General features: G+C 43.1%; 1 protein-coding gene across 2 annotated transcripts in view; it reads right to left on the bottom strand.

Annotated features, from left to right (window-relative positions):
• Positions 1–15,377, bottom strand: part of PHIP (pleckstrin homology domain interacting protein) — a 1,338,206-nt gene that overhangs the window by 1,020,801 nt on the left and 302,028 nt on the right. For both annotated transcript variants that reach the window (XM_069235639.1, XM_069235640.1), the window contains one exon: positions 14,270–14,423. In XM_069235639.1, coding sequence (XP_069091740.1) covers positions 14,270–14,423 — 154 coding nt within the window. The remainder of the gene's footprint in view (positions 1–14,269; positions 14,424–15,377) is intronic.

Here is a 15,377-nt window from a genome sequence, read left to right as displayed (position 1 = left end):
GCCTGGTAGTGGTTTTTCTTGCTTGTTTAAGTACTTCCATACATTCAGTTGGTAGTTGTAGATACCCAAATTCTATGACTTCAGAATCCAAATCATTAGATTGAGTATGTTGGGATTTGGATGCCTGATCTGCTGTTTGTTTCGTGTTAACTGACCTGGTCTGTTTGGGAGTTTAATATGTGGTACTACTGACAGGTCTAATAGTGTTGTGTACCACGGTTGATGTGCCCATGTTGGTGCTATGAGTATCAGTTTGAGCGTGTTTTGACGCAGTTTGTTGACTAGAAATGGAATGAGCAGGAGAAGGGGGAAAAGCGTAAGCAAATATCCCTGACCAATTCATCCATAGAGCATTGCATTGGATGCAAAGTTTTGGCATTTTGCGATTTCACTGGTGGCGAACTGATCTATGTCTGGTGTTCCCCAATGTTTAAAGTATAGCTGAAGCACTTGAGGGTGAATCTCCCACTCGTGTGGTTGTTGATGATCTCTGCTGAGAACATCTGCCAATTGGTTGTGTATCCCTCCCTGGAATGTATTGTGCTACCAGGTTAATTTTGTTGTGGATTGCCCGTTGCCAAATCATTTGGTCTAGGAGGGAGAGTTGGGATGAATGGGTCCCTCCTTGTTTGTTTAGGTAATACATTGTTGTCATGTTGTCTGTTTTGATAAGGCTATTCTTGTGAGTGAGAAGAGGCTGAAAAGCTTTGAGTGCTAGGAATACAGCTAGCAACTCTACGTGATTTATGTGTAACTGTTTGTGTTTGGCGTCCCATTGTCCTTGAATGTTGTGATTGTTGAGGTGTGCCCCCCAGCCAATCATTGATGCATCTGTTGTAAGTATGGTTTGAGGCACTGGATCTTGAAATGGCCACCCTTTGTTTAGGTTTGTGGAACTGCACCACTGAAGGGACATGCATGTTTGGCGCTCTATCAACACTAGATCTTGAAGTTGACCCTGTTCATGTGACCATTGCTGTGCAAGGCAATGTTGTAAAGGCTGCATGTTTAGTCTTGCATGTGGGACAATGGCGATACAGGATGTGCAGGTTGTAGGTGTGATTTTTGGTAGTTTATGGAGAACCCTAGGTTGTGTAGGGTTTGTATTACATAATGCGTATGGTTTTGACACTGTGTATGACTGTTGAATTTTATCAGCCAATCATCCAGATATGGAAAGACATGAATTTGTTGCCTTATAAGGTAGGATGCAACTACCGCCAGGAATTTTGTGAATACTATGGGAGCTGTTGTTATTCCGAAGGGTAACACTTTGAACTGATAATGCTTTCCTTGAATGACAAACCTAGATATTTTCTGTGCGCTGGATGGATGAGTATATGAAAATGCGCATCTTCGAGGTCTAATGTTGCCATGATATTGTGCTGTTGAAGTAGTGGGACAACATCCTGAAGTGTTACCATGGGAAAATGTTCTGACAGGATGTAAAGAGTGAGGGTTCTGAGATCTAATATTGGCCTTAAGGTTCCATCCTTTATGTGAATGAGGAAATACAGTGAGTAAACTCCTGTTCCTAATTGATTTTGTGGCACTGGCTCTATTGCTTGGTTGATTAATAGAGATTTTACTTCCTCTTGCAACAGGGCGGTATGTTGTGTGGAGAGGTTGTGTGGTTTTGGTGGAATATCTGGTGGAGTTTGTGTCAATTCTATGCAATAGCCACTGCGGATAATTGATAATACTCAGCTGTCTGTGGTAATGGGTAGCCAATTGTTGTGGAACCTCTGCAGTCTTCCCCCCACAGGTGAGGTGTGACTTGGGAAGGGATGTGTTAAGTCACTGCTTTGTTGGTTGTGAGGCCTGTTTTGCAGTCTGATATTTTACCCTGCCTCTGGGGTACTGGCCTCTGTAAGTACTTTTGAAACCACCTCGTTGATATTGAGGTTGGTAGGCTGACTTTGTGAGGTGGAAGCCTCTGCTGTTTGGGTTCTAAATCCACCTCTGTATTGGGGTTTACAAAAGGATCCCCTGTATTGCGTGGTATACAAAGCACCCATGGCTTTAGCTGTGTCCGAATCTTTTTTCATTTTTTCAATCGCCGTGTCGACCTCTGGGCCAAAAAGCTGTTATTGGTTAAACACCATATTGAGGACAGCCTGTTGTATTTCAGGCTTAAATCCAGAAGACCTAAGACATGCGTGTCTTCTTATGGTGACAGCAGTGTTGATGATTCTAGCTGTTGTATCTGCAGAGTCTAGGGGCTGACCTGATCTGATTGTTTGTGATGGCTTGCCCTTCCTCAACTATTTGTTGTGCCCTCTTCTGTTGTTCCTTAGGGAGATGTTGTAATATGTCTTTCATCTCGTCCCAGTAGGCCCTATCGTATCTAGCCAACAATGCCTGAGAGTTGGCTATCTTCCACTGGTTGTCTGCCTGAGATGCCACCCTTTTTCCCACAGCATCAAACTTCCTACTCTCCCTGTCCAGTGGGGGTGCATCCACTGATGGCTGCGAGTTTGCTCTTTTTCTGGCTGCGCTTACTACAACAGAGTCTGGAGGCAACTGTTGTGTGATAAAGACAGGATCAGAGGGAGGTGGCTTATATTTTTTCTCCACCCTAGGAGTAATTATTCTAGTTTTTACTGGCTACTTGAATATTTGGTCAGCATGTTTTAACATGACGGGGAGCATGGGAAGTGACTGATAACTTGCATGTGTAGAGGAAAGTGTATTAAAAAGGAAGTCATCCTCTAACGGTTCCGTATGCATGGCGACATTGTGATAGGATGCCGCCCTGGCTATGACCTGAGTGTAGCCTGTACTATCCTCTGGTGGTGAGTGCTTAGAGGGATAGCAATCTGGGTTGTTGTCTGGAATAGGGTCTGGATCTTAAAGATCCCATGGATCCACATTGTCCTGCTGCAAATCGAATGAGTGTGCTGGTGACTTCATAGGTGTAGGACTAGTAGGGGAGAAATCAGTAAATGAGGAGAGTGAAGAGGAGAGAATTGAGGAGGTACTGGTTTCTCTTTGGTTGTTGGCACTTTAGCTGGAGGCTTTGCAGTGTCCAATTCTTCTTGAAAGGCTAATTTCCACTTTGGCTTTAGAGGAGGTGCTGTTAAAATTCTACCAGTCTCTTTATGGATGTGAATCCTGGCTTGCCTTTCATCCATTGCCTCCAATTGTGAGTGTTCTCAGAAATTTTATTGCTTTCTTTGAGTGCTTGTGAACGTCCATGTTCCTCCGTGTAAATTGGCTTTTTCGGCTCCGAAGTGGGTTTTTTCGGTATCGAAAAAGTCGGGGTCGAGGATGGTCTCGGCTCCGAAAACGATTTTCTATATTTCGACTCGAAGGTTCGATGTTTGGTGGGCTCGGAGACAGCCTCGGCTTGAGTCCGTTGGCTTGGGTGGCGTGGCCTTTTTCGGTGCTGAAGTTGTGGGTTGGTCACCGATGGTCTTTTTCCGGGTCAAGCCATGGCCTTCCGGCAGCGGCGTCCCCAAGGCCTTATGTTTGGGCTTGGCTGGGACAGGGGCAGGCGTACTCACATGCTATCCTGCCGTGACCGGTCTGTCGTCCTCGGATTCCTGGTCGGAGTCGGACATGAATGGAGACAGCCGTCTGCATAATCTCCTCCTCTTCGACATTGAGATGTTCGATGCTCTTGGATGCCATCTCAAGTCTCCGTGCTCTTCTGTCTCGGAGCGTTTTCTTGGAGCAGAAGGATCTGCAGGCCTCGCAATTTTCTTCCCGAAGGTCTGGGGAAAGGCAGAGATTACAGACGAGATGTTGGTCTTTGTAGGGAAATTTAGCGTGGCACTGAGGACAAAGGTGGAATGGGGTTCAGTCCATGAGGCTTCCACGCGGTCGGCCCGACCAGGCCTGAGTTGGGCACGCGCACCCCAAAGGGCAAGTAGAGATGTTTAACCCGCCAGTACCGAAGTGTCGTTAGAGGATGGTACGCGATTGAAACAATACCAACGAGAATTACAGAGTTTTTTAACTTTTCCGACTTGAACTTTCGGAGAAAGGAAACACGTCCGAACCCGATGGCAGAAAGAAAACAATCTAACATGGAGTCGATGCCCATGCGCAATGGAGCCGAAGAGGAGGAGTCACTCGATCCTGACTCGAAAACACTTTGAAGAAAAACAACTTGTAACACTCAGAGCCCAACACTAGATGGCAGACTATGCATCGCATGTGTATCTGCAGCTACACATGCCATCGAACATACATATATGGACAATGTCAATGCTGTGCACATCCCGCCATTTGGTGTTGGGCTCGGAGTGTTACAAGTTGTTTTTCTTCGAAGAAGTCTTTTTTCCAATCACGAGACCGAGGGACTCCTCCCATTTCGACTCCATTGCGCATGGGCGTCGACTTAGATTGTTTTCCCCGCAGAGGGTGAGGTAGGAGTTGTGTATGCTAGTAATAGTGCCCATGCAATGGAGTGAATACGTATGTACATAATGAAGTTTAAAGTAATATATTTACAAATTTACAAATGTTCAAGATCAACTTCTAAACGGCTACAGGCTCCCGGGGAGGCGGGTGGGCGCATGTGAATCTGCAGCGACTAATGCCACGAACAGATGTACACTGGGTAAGTGACATTTTCCGTTCGATGGCATGTGTAGCTGCAGATACACATGCTGTGCATAGACTAGTAAGCAGTTATCTCCCCAAAAGCGGTGGTTCAGCCTGTAGGAGTTGAAGTTGTTTGAAATAATGTTCGTAGTACAGCTTGACCTACTGTGGCTTGTTGTGCCGTTAACACATCTACACAGTAGTGTTTGGTAAATGTATGAGGCGTAGACCATGTTGCTGCCTTACATATTTCGTTCATTGGAATATTTCCTAGAAAGGCCATGGTAGCACCTTTTTTTCTGGTTGAGTGTGCCTTTGGTGTAATAGGCAGCTCTCTCTTTGCTTTAAGATAGCAGGTTTGAATACACTTAACTATCCATCTAGCAATGCCTTGTTTAGAAATTGGATTCCCTGTATGAGGTTTTTGGAAAGCAATAAATAGTTGTTTTGTTTTTCGAATTAGTTTTGTTCTGTCAATGTAGTACATTAGTGCTCTTTTGATGTCTAATGTATGCAGTGCTCTTTCAGCTACAGAATCTGGCTGTGGGAAGAACACTGGTAATTCTACCGTTTGATTCAAGTGGAACGGTGAGATCACTTTTGGTAAAAAAATGTTGATTTGTCCGTAGAACTACTTTATGCTTGTGTATTTGAATAAATGGTTCTTGTATGGTAAATGCTTGAATTTCACTCACTCTTCTTAGAGATGTGATGGCAATCAAAAATGCAACTTTCCATGTTAAGTATTGCATTTCACAAGAGTGCATGGGCTCAAAAGGTGGACCCATGAGTCGTGTTAAGACAATGTTGAGGTTCCATGAAGGAACTGGTGGTGTTTGTGGTGGTATAATTCTCTTTAGGCCTTCCATAAATGCTTTTATGACTGGTATCCTAAATAATGAAGTTGAGTGCGTAATTTGCAGGTAGGCTGAAATTGCGGTCAGATGTATCTTTATTGAAGAGAAAGCTAGCTTTGACTTTTTGCAATTGTAGTAAGTATCCTACTATATCTTTGGCAGATGCGTGTAAGGGTTGAATTTGATTATTATGGCAGTAATAAACAAATTTGTTCCACTTATTTGCATAGCAGTGTCTAGTGGTAGGTTTCCTAGCTTGTCTTATGACCTCCATACATTCTTGTGTGAGGTCCAAGTGTCCGAATTCTAGGATTTCAGGAGCCAAATTGCTAGATTCAGCAATGCTGGATTTGGATGTCTGATCTGTTGTTTGTGTTGTGTTAACAGATCTGGTCTGTTTGGTAGTTTGACATGAGGTACTACTGAGAGGTCTAGAAGTGTGTACCAAGGTTGTCTTGCCCATGTCGGTGCTATTAGTATGAGTTTGAGTTTGCTTTGACTCAATTTGTTTACTAGATATGGAAGGAGTAAGAGAGGGGGAAAAGCGTAAGCAAATATCCCTGACCAGCTCATCCATAACGCATTGCCCTGAGACTGATCTTGTGGGTACCTGGATGCGAAGTTTTGGCATTTTGAGTTTTCTTTTGTTGCAAATAGATCTATTTGTGGTGTTCCCCACATTTGGAAGTAAGTGTTTAGTATTTGGGGGTGAATCTCCCATTCGTGGATCTGTTGGTGATCCCGAGAGAGATTGTCTGCTAACTGGTTCTGAATTCCTGGAATAAATTGCGCTATTAGGCAAATGTGGTTGTGAATCGCCCAATGCCATATTTTCTGTGTTAGGAGACACAACTGTGTTGAGTGTGTGCCTCCCTGTTTGTTTAGGTAATACATTGTTGTCATGTTGTCTGTTTTGACAAGAATGTGTTTGTGTCTTATTATGGGTTGAAATGCTTTGAGCGCTAGAAATACCGCTAACAGTTCTAAGTGATTTATGTGAAACTGTTTTTGCTGTATGTCCCATTGTCCTTGGATGCTGTGTTGATTGAGGTGTGCTCCCCACCCTATCATGGAAGCATCTGTTATTACGTATTGTGGCACTGGGTCTTGGAAAGGCCGCCCTTGGTTTAAATTTATACTGTTCCACCATTGAAGCGAGATGTATGTTTGGCGGTCTATCAAAACCAGATCTAGACGCTGACCCTGTGCTTGTGACCATTGTGATGCTAGGCACTGTTGTAAGGGCCGCATGTGCAACCTTGCGTTTGGGACAATGGCTATGCATGAAGACATCATGCCTAGTAGTTTCATCACCAGTTTGACTTGTATCTTTTGATTTGGATACATGGTTTGTATCACATTGTGAAATGTGTGAACTCTTTGTGGACTTGGAGTGGCAATCCCTTTTGCTGTGTTGATCCTAAGTATTGCTGTGTTTGACACAGCAGAAGGTGTGACTTTGTGTAATTGATTGAGAAACCTAGTTTGTGGAGGATTTCTATGACATATTTTGTGTGTTGTGAACACCGTCTTAGCGTGTTGGTTTTGATTAACCAATCGTCTAGGTACGGGAACACATGTATTTGCTGCCTTCTGATATGTGCAGCTACTACTGCTAGGCATTTTGTAAAAACTCTTGGTGCAGTTGTTATTCCGAATGGCAACACTTTGAATTGGTAATGTATCCCTTGGAATACAAACCTTAGGTACTTTCTGTGTGAAGGATGTATTGGTATATGGAAATATGCATCCTTTAGGTCTAGTGTTGTCATGTAGTCTTGTTGTTTGAGCAGTGGAATTACGTCTTGTAATGTAACCATGTGAAAGTGATCTGATTTGATGTAGGTATTTAATGTTCTGAGATCTAGTATAGGTCTCAGACTCTTGTCTTTTTTGGGTATCAGAAAGTACAGGGAGTAAACTCCTGTGTGTATTTGTTGTTTTGGTACTAACTCTATTGCTTCTTTTTGTAGCAATGCCTGAACTTATAGTCCTAGAAGATCTATATGTTGTTTTGGCATATTGTGTGTTTTCGGTGGGATGTTTGGAGGGAATTTGAGAAATTCTATGCAATAACCATGCTGCATAATTGCTAAGACCCAAGTGTCTGTTGTTATTTCCTCCCAATGTTTGTAAAACTTGGTTAGTCTCCCCCCACAGGTGTTATGTGTTGGGGATTTGTGACATTGAAGTCACTGCTTGTTTGGAGGAGTTTTGGGACTTTGGAACTTTCCTCTATTCCTTTGAAATTTTCCCCCTCTATATTGTCCCCGAAAACCTCCCCGCTGATACTGGCTCTGGTAAGTGGGCTTTGTTTGTGAGGTTGTGGCTTCTGTGGTTTGCCCTCGAAACCCCCCTCGAAATTGTGTCTTTTGAAATGTGCCTCTGCTCTGTGGGGAGTAGAGTGCGCCCATGGCTTTGGTCGTGTCAGTGTCTTTCTTAAGTTTTTCGATCGCAGTGTCCACCTCCGGCCCAAACAACTGCTGTCCGTTGAATGGCATATTCAGCACAGCTTGCTGTATCTCTGGTTTAAATCCTGATGTACGCAGCCATGCATGTCTCCTTATTGTTACAGCTGTGTTGACAGTTCTAGCAGCTGTGTCTGCAGCATCCATTGCTGACCGTATCTGATTATTGGAGATACCCTGTCCTCCTTCTACTACTTGCTGCGCTCTTTTTTGGAACTCCTTGGGTAAATGTTCAATAAGGTGTTGCATCTCATCCCAATGGGCCCTATCATATCTGGCTAGCAAAGCTTGCGAATTTGCAATACGCCACTGGTTTGCTGCCTGTGCCGCCACCCTTTTGCCTGCAGCATCGAATTTTCGACTTTCTTTATCTGGAGGTGGTGCATCTCCTGAAGTATGAGAGTTGGCTCTTTTGCGCGCTGCTCCCACTACAACAGAGTCTGGTGTTAGCTGTTGTGTAATGTACACTGGGTCTGTTGGTGGCGGTTTATATTTTTTATCTACTCTTGGAGTAATGGCTCTCCCTTTAACAGGCTCCTCAAACACTTGTTTGGAGTGTTTTAGCATTCCGGGTAGCATAGGAAGACTCTGATATTGGCTGTGTGTGGACGACAGTGTATTAAAAAGAAAGTCGTCTTCAATGGGCTCTGAATGAAGGCTGACATTATGAAATGCAGCTGCTCTTGACACCACCTGTGCGTAGCCTGTACTATCCTCTGGTGGCAATGGTTTAGCTGGATAGCATTCTGGACTATTATCTGACACTGGTGCGTCATAAAGGTCCCATGCGTCAGGGTCATCTTGACTCATTCCTGTATGAGTTGGGGATTGCATCATTGGTGGAGTGGCTACCGGTGATGGTTGCGGAGAGTGATGTGGGGATGGTGGTGGTGTTACTTGTTTAGCCATTTTTGCGTGTGGCTGTTTTTCTTTGTCTTGGAAGGCAAGCTTGCGTTTCATTTTGACTAGAGGAAGAGTGCTGATCTTTCCTGTATCTTTTTGAATAAAGAGCCGTCTTTGTGTGTGATCTGGCTCTATTGCCTGTAATTCCTGTCCAAATCTATGTGTCTTCATTTGTGTGGACAGTCCTTGTTCCTCAGTGTAGGAACTTGTTTTCGGTTCCGAGGCCGGATATTTCGGTACCGAAACCTTTTCGGCTGCTTTTTTCGGTTCCGACGAAACCTTTTTTACTTTCGGCATCATGCTCTCTCGATGCCGACCCGTTTCGGTGCCGCTGTCTCGGTGCCGAATCTTCTCTGAGCCACTATCTCGGGCCCGAGATTGCTGTGTGCCGGTATCTCGACCGGAGTCGGATGACTTCGACACCAGCTCGCCCTTTTTCGGTGCCGATGAACAGTCACCTACTTTTCGGGTTAAGCCATGGCCTGTTGGCGGTGGCTTCCCCTGGGCTTTTCTCGTGAGTTCTTGGTTTCGACGTCTTACTCACGGTTTTCGGCGTTTCTTCGGGATCGATCTCCTCAGAGTCCGACTCCTGGGTGGAGAATGTTTCTTCCTCCTCCTCTAAACGCTCTTGTCCTGTCGGCGCCGACGCAATTTGCAGTCTTCTTGCTCTTCGGTCCCTGAGTGTCTTCCTGGACCGAAACGCTCGACAGGCCTCACAAGTATCCTCCTTGTGTTCTGGTGACAAACACAAGTTACAGACCAGATGTTGATCTGTATATGGATACTTGTTATGACATTTTGGACAGAAGCGGAATGGGGTCCGTTCCATCAGCCTTGAAGAGACACGTGGCCGGGCCGACCAGGCCCCGACGGGGATGGAAGAAAACCCTGAAGGGCCACCGGAGCTCTTAATTCGGTGTCGATCTGTTGTAACTAACCCGATACCGAACGCAAACAATACCAACGATTTTTCCGAGATTCTAACTAACTTTCCGAGCCGAAACACGGAGCGAAAAGGAACACGTCCGAACCCGATGGCGGAAAAAAAACAATCTAAGATGGAGTCGACGCCCATGCGCAATGGAGTCGAAATGGGAGGAGTCCCTCGGTCTCGTGACTCGAAAAAAGACTTCTTCGAAGAAAAACAACTTGTAACACTCCGAGCCCAACACCAGATGGCGGGATGTGCACAGCATGTGTATCTGCAGCTACACATGCCATTGAACACATATATATATATATACACACACACACACATATATATATATATATGTATATATACACACACAAGACAGCTCTTCTTGCAACTTAAGTATGCAATTCTCTTTCTGCCATGTTTGAAGGATTTTGGAAGTAATTTGGTATCCAGATAGATAGTCTGATTAACATGAACAAGTTATATGGCCTTTGATAGGAATTTTGGATGTGTTCTCATGACTACTTGTCTTTGTGTATAGAAATAAAGGTTTTTTTACTGAGAGCTATTACAACTCTCTCAAACTTCTCAGGCATGCGATAGCTTCTAGGAAAGCTGTCTTTAAGGTGTTAAATTTGGGTGTAGCTTTGGGCATAGGCTCAAAGGTTTTTTTTTTTATCAATCTTGCTAGGACTTTATTTAAGATTCCACTGTGGAGGAGGTGCTGCCCTTGCACGGAACAGTTCTTATTCCCCCTCAATTGAATTCTTAATTAGAGGAACAGAGAAAAACATCTTTGCATGTATACCTCGTATATAGGCCACGATTGCTGACAAATGCACTCTTAGAGAAGCGTAGGATAACTTATATTTAGTTAGATGTGTGAGGTACCGTACTATGACAGTTTCGACATGCAAACTGTCTAGAGATGAGTTGCCCATTCCATGCTAAGTATCTTTTCTCCTTAAAAGTGTATCATTTTTTAGTGGAAGTCCTTGTCTCTTTAGTAGTTTTAAGTGTTGACTTTGGTAAGCGTAAATGCTGAAACTCTGATATTTGAGGAGCTCTGCCATCAACTGTAGATAACTCAGATTGGCATAAAAAGCCTTTCCCTGTAATTTGGTTCAGGTGTCCTTGTGATTCTGCACTTGCAGGGAGAAGGCATACTTCCTGGCACTCATGGTTATTCTCTGGGCGTAAATGTGCGGCACAATCAAATATCCCACGTCTAAACTGTATTTTAATTTAAAAAAAGGATTTTTAGGTGTCTTCCTACACCTTGCTATAATATTATGCTTTTATCAACCTAAAAAAGAATAATATTTTTTCACACATTTTCACCAAAATGGAGACAAGTAAAAATACAAGACATTGTATTGACTTGTCTAAAAAAATTAAAAAAAAATTATCAAGATTATGCACTAACAATGAGGAAAAAAAAACATTTATGGATAAAACATGTGTTTTCTTTTAAACTGTGTCCTACAGGGCAACATGCTATTCTCATCCACGAGTTAAGAATAATCTGGCCCTTTGACAAGATTATGCAACAATGGCATAAGTTTCAATTGTGGAAAAAAAAAAAAAAACACACACCACTACATTGTTCTGTTCACGTTTAGTATAAGCTTGTTACCTGTGTGTGTTATGTCCACGTTCACTTCACCAAAACAAGTGTTTTTAGGTGTATTATTGTAAACCCTGGCTTCATTTCCCTCATTTATAGAGTATAACCAATGATGAAATACTGACAATCTGGTTAGTAACGTAGCAATCCCATTGAGAATACTTTGTGTGCATGCACTCATTTTACAAAAAAAAAAAAAAACAGGAGGTACACATCGGAATTACCTACATTACTGTACCGAGATACATTACATAGGTCCTGAGGAAAGCCGTAGACCCACAGAACTCTGAACATAGCTGAAACATTATAAATTACTAATAGCCATGTTCCATCACAGTTTTTAATCCAGTCAAGATATCCAAGAATAAACTAATATGTTGGATTATCGAAGACTATTTTATGTTCACTGCTTTCCTCTGACACAGGTAGATTTATTAATCTTCACATACAAGCCATCGCCGCACAAACGGTGGGTGTAGCCCACTTGAGCTCTCATAAGTGTGAATACAGGAAAGCCCAATGATTAAGCATGCCACAATTTTGTGGATGAGGGCCTTGCATTTCTCAGTGAAAAAAAATCCCTGCCTGAGGTTAACTAAAGTTATTAGCCCTACTCTTCTTAAATGGTGTGGTTAGTATCAGAAAGGGAGGACAGCCGAAATAGGCCTTTAGGACCTTTGGTAAAGAAAGTCCGTTATCCTCCCCAGACTTCCCCACAGGTGTTTTGTTGTCAGTGGGAGGATGCAAATCATTTTGAGAAGGAGGTCGGCCCCCTGGAGCCTCTGCCCTGTGGTTTTCCATTTCCTCTGAAGAAAGGCTTTTGTTGTGATTGTTGCTGTCACAGCGAGGCGCAGAGAAGCAAATACCTCTGGTCTGTCTTTGTGTCTGTGTTCCAGGAAAATATCTCCCATGACCTCTTCTCTCTGGGGAAAACCCCTCTTAAAAGGATGGTCTATAGTTCTATAAGGCTCCTAGGGTCTTCATCATTTCATTTGCATTCTGTAGGAAGATGGCTCTGTATATACTATCTCAAAGTGAAAGATTGTGTGCACGGAGTCCAAAGGTTCCCCTTAGAGGTTGGTAGTGTTAAGCATTTGTTGTACACACACAGGCAATACATAAGGAACACACACTCAAAGACTTAACTCCAGGACAATAGGGACCGGGCCGTGGCTCGGGAATCCTTCAATTGTTTGAGTGCAGAGTCTGCCTTGTCTCTGGAGAGACGTGTGCTATCAAAGGGCATGTCCATCAAGGATTGCTGGACATCCCCTGAAAAGCAGATGTTCTCAGCCCAGCGTGGTGTCTCAATGCAACCGATCTGCCCAGAGAGTCAGTTGTTTCCAGTCCACAACAAATCATTAACCTCGCTGTATACCTCCTATCTGTTTGTTACGGCTTGGGAACGGACAGTCCGGGCCTCCTCCGGAACTGCAGGCAGCACTTGCGCGACCATATCCCAGAGAGTATGGGAATAGCGTCCCAAAAGGCATGTGGTGTTCACGGACCGCAGCGCTAGACTGTTGGAAGAAAACAACTTCCTCCCCAAATTATCCAGTCTTTTTGAGGTGGTGTGGGTGCAGCAGGGAATGCCCCAGATGAAGAAGCCTGGATAACAAGGCTCTCAGGCGTGAGGTTTTGGGTGAGGAATTTCGGGTCCGATGGTGCAGGCCGATGGCAGCAGGCAATCGTCCTATTCACAGGAGCTCCTGTGCTGGTTCTGGACCAAGTACCCAAAATGACGTCTGTCAGTGCTTCATTAAAGAGTGAAAGGGGCTCGGAAGAGGAAGACCCCGGCTGAAGCACGTCAGTTAGGATATTAGGCCTAACCTCCACAGAAGGTAGCTCGAGCTCCAGGACCCCAGCCGCCCTTCTTACCACCATGGAATAAGAAGCACCCTCCTCCGTAGCTATGCTTCAAAGCAAAAAGATCAAATAAGGCTGAGTTCAATGATGCAGTATGCGGTCATCAGAAACCAGAAATAATAACAGACCTAAGTGACAGGCCATGATGGAATATTGGTGAAGCGATCTTCCTAATTGAAGCGGTGTAAATTTTCCAGGAGGTTATGGCTGTAGCCTAGCTAAATGCCTTGCACATTGCCTTTCTTTTCCCTCCCATTTTCCTTTAACAAGGCTTAGTCATTAAAGTTTTTCTAATGATGTAAAAAAGCTGGAGAAATTTTTATTGGACATAATTTTGAAGAAAAACAAGCAATGCAGCTTGCAGACAGGCCATTAAACTTATGTTAGTTTCCCCAAAATTAAATATATGTTTGTAAAAGTGATTTTAATCTCTGATGAGCTAGACTACTCAGTGCTTATGAAATCGACAAAGAAATTCTTGCAGGAAGGAAGTGATTACAGATTTTTCAACAGCTGTCAAGTAAATTGTGCACCTTTCTTCTGGAAAACAGGGCAACTCACAAATTATGTTTCTCAATGCAGGCTTTCATGGTGAAGCAATATAAATTAGACCAGAGTAGGTTCCAAGGTAGAAAGAAATTCCCAGAATGTGACTGATAAAAGACATTATATGCACCCAAGCTTTTGATACCAAGATGTCTGACAATGACTACATTGCAACCTTAAAACAAACTTGGGAGCCCCTCTTGAGAACAGGTACAACTCTAATAAGTGCTTTGTGAACAGAGTCAAATGAAACATTACATTATGACAACTTTTGGATAGCACTTAGCAAGGCACAACTTTCTAGCAGGACTTATCCATTTCCTATAGTTAATCGTTCCAATAACATTTAGCTGCTTTTTCTAATTGAAGATCCCCTCTTTGTAGAAAATATTTTAAAAAGTTGCAAATTATTTTCAACAAAACTGGGAAAAATAACCTACATATCAGCCAGCACAGTGCAGTCAGCAGTAGTGAGAGTCAGCTTCACTGACTCTATAGAAGGAGTACTGAGAATGTCATTTACAGAATACCTTACCACAAGAATATGAATAAGTTCACCAGTATAGGAATTCCAGACTTTTAGTGTCATGGTATTAACAGCTGTTATGACAGTTTTGTCGTGACGGTCCCATGCCACCATAGTTACTTTCAATTTTGTAATTTTGTCTTCCACTCCTTGTAAATTGTGCCTGAGGACAAATAGATTTTCACATGTCAAATACTATCAAAACAAATTCTATTCTACGGACAGCTATAGACTATTCTGTTCTATTTTACATGATGGTAACAATCTAGTGAGGATTAAGTCAGAAATAAATTGATAGCATTCAACATTATTTCTGTTAAATGTGCAAACGAGATAAAACCAGAAATGCAACAAAACTAGATACAGATGAGCATTCAGAAAAGCCACAAAGGTAAGTAAACTGCTTGTGATACAGCACAGAATTGCAAATGTTCATGCGATCAAAGGGAATATGTATGGAATATTCAAAAGTAATGAACCGCCTATATATGGAAAATGTCACTTACCCTGTGTACATCTGTTTGTGGCATGTAGTGCTGCAGATTCACATGCTATGCATTGCTTCCGCCATCTAGTGTTAGGCTCGGAGTGTTACAAGTTGTTTTTCTTTGAAGAAGTATTTTTCGAGTCACGCGATCGAGTGACTCCTCCTCTTGGTCATAGTGCGCATGGGCATCGTCCCCTTTGTTAGATGGTTTTCCCGCAAAAGGGTTTAGGAAGGAGTGATAGAGTGAAAGAATGTAAATGTGGTATAAAAGTAATAAGTAATTAAGATGTCCATGCAAATGTATATACATATGTACAAATAAGAAACTGCAACGACTACAGGCTTCTGGGGAGGAGGGAGGGTGAAAGTGAATCTGCAGCACTACATGCCACGAACAGATGTACACTGGGTAAGTGACATTTTCCATTCAATGGCATGTGTAGCTGCAGATACACATGCTAAGCATAGACTAAAAAGCAGTTGCTCTCCCCAAGGTAAGCGGTGCTAGCCTGTAGGAGTTGGAGTGGTTTGAAATAAGGTTTTTAGGACAGCTTGACCAACATTGGCTTGTTTCTTTGAAAATACATCAACACAGTAATGCTTTGTAAAAGTATGTGGCGTAGACCATGT

Source organism: Pleurodeles waltl, chromosome 5 (genome assembly GCF_031143425.1).
Source record: "Pleurodeles waltl isolate 20211129_DDA chromosome 5, aPleWal1.hap1.20221129, whole genome shotgun sequence".
In the NCBI taxonomy this organism is placed as follows: Eukaryota; Metazoa; Chordata; class Amphibia; order Caudata; family Salamandridae; genus Pleurodeles; species Pleurodeles waltl.
Note: the sequence above shows the minus strand (reverse complement) of the source record. Positions and strands in the feature narration are given on the sequence as shown.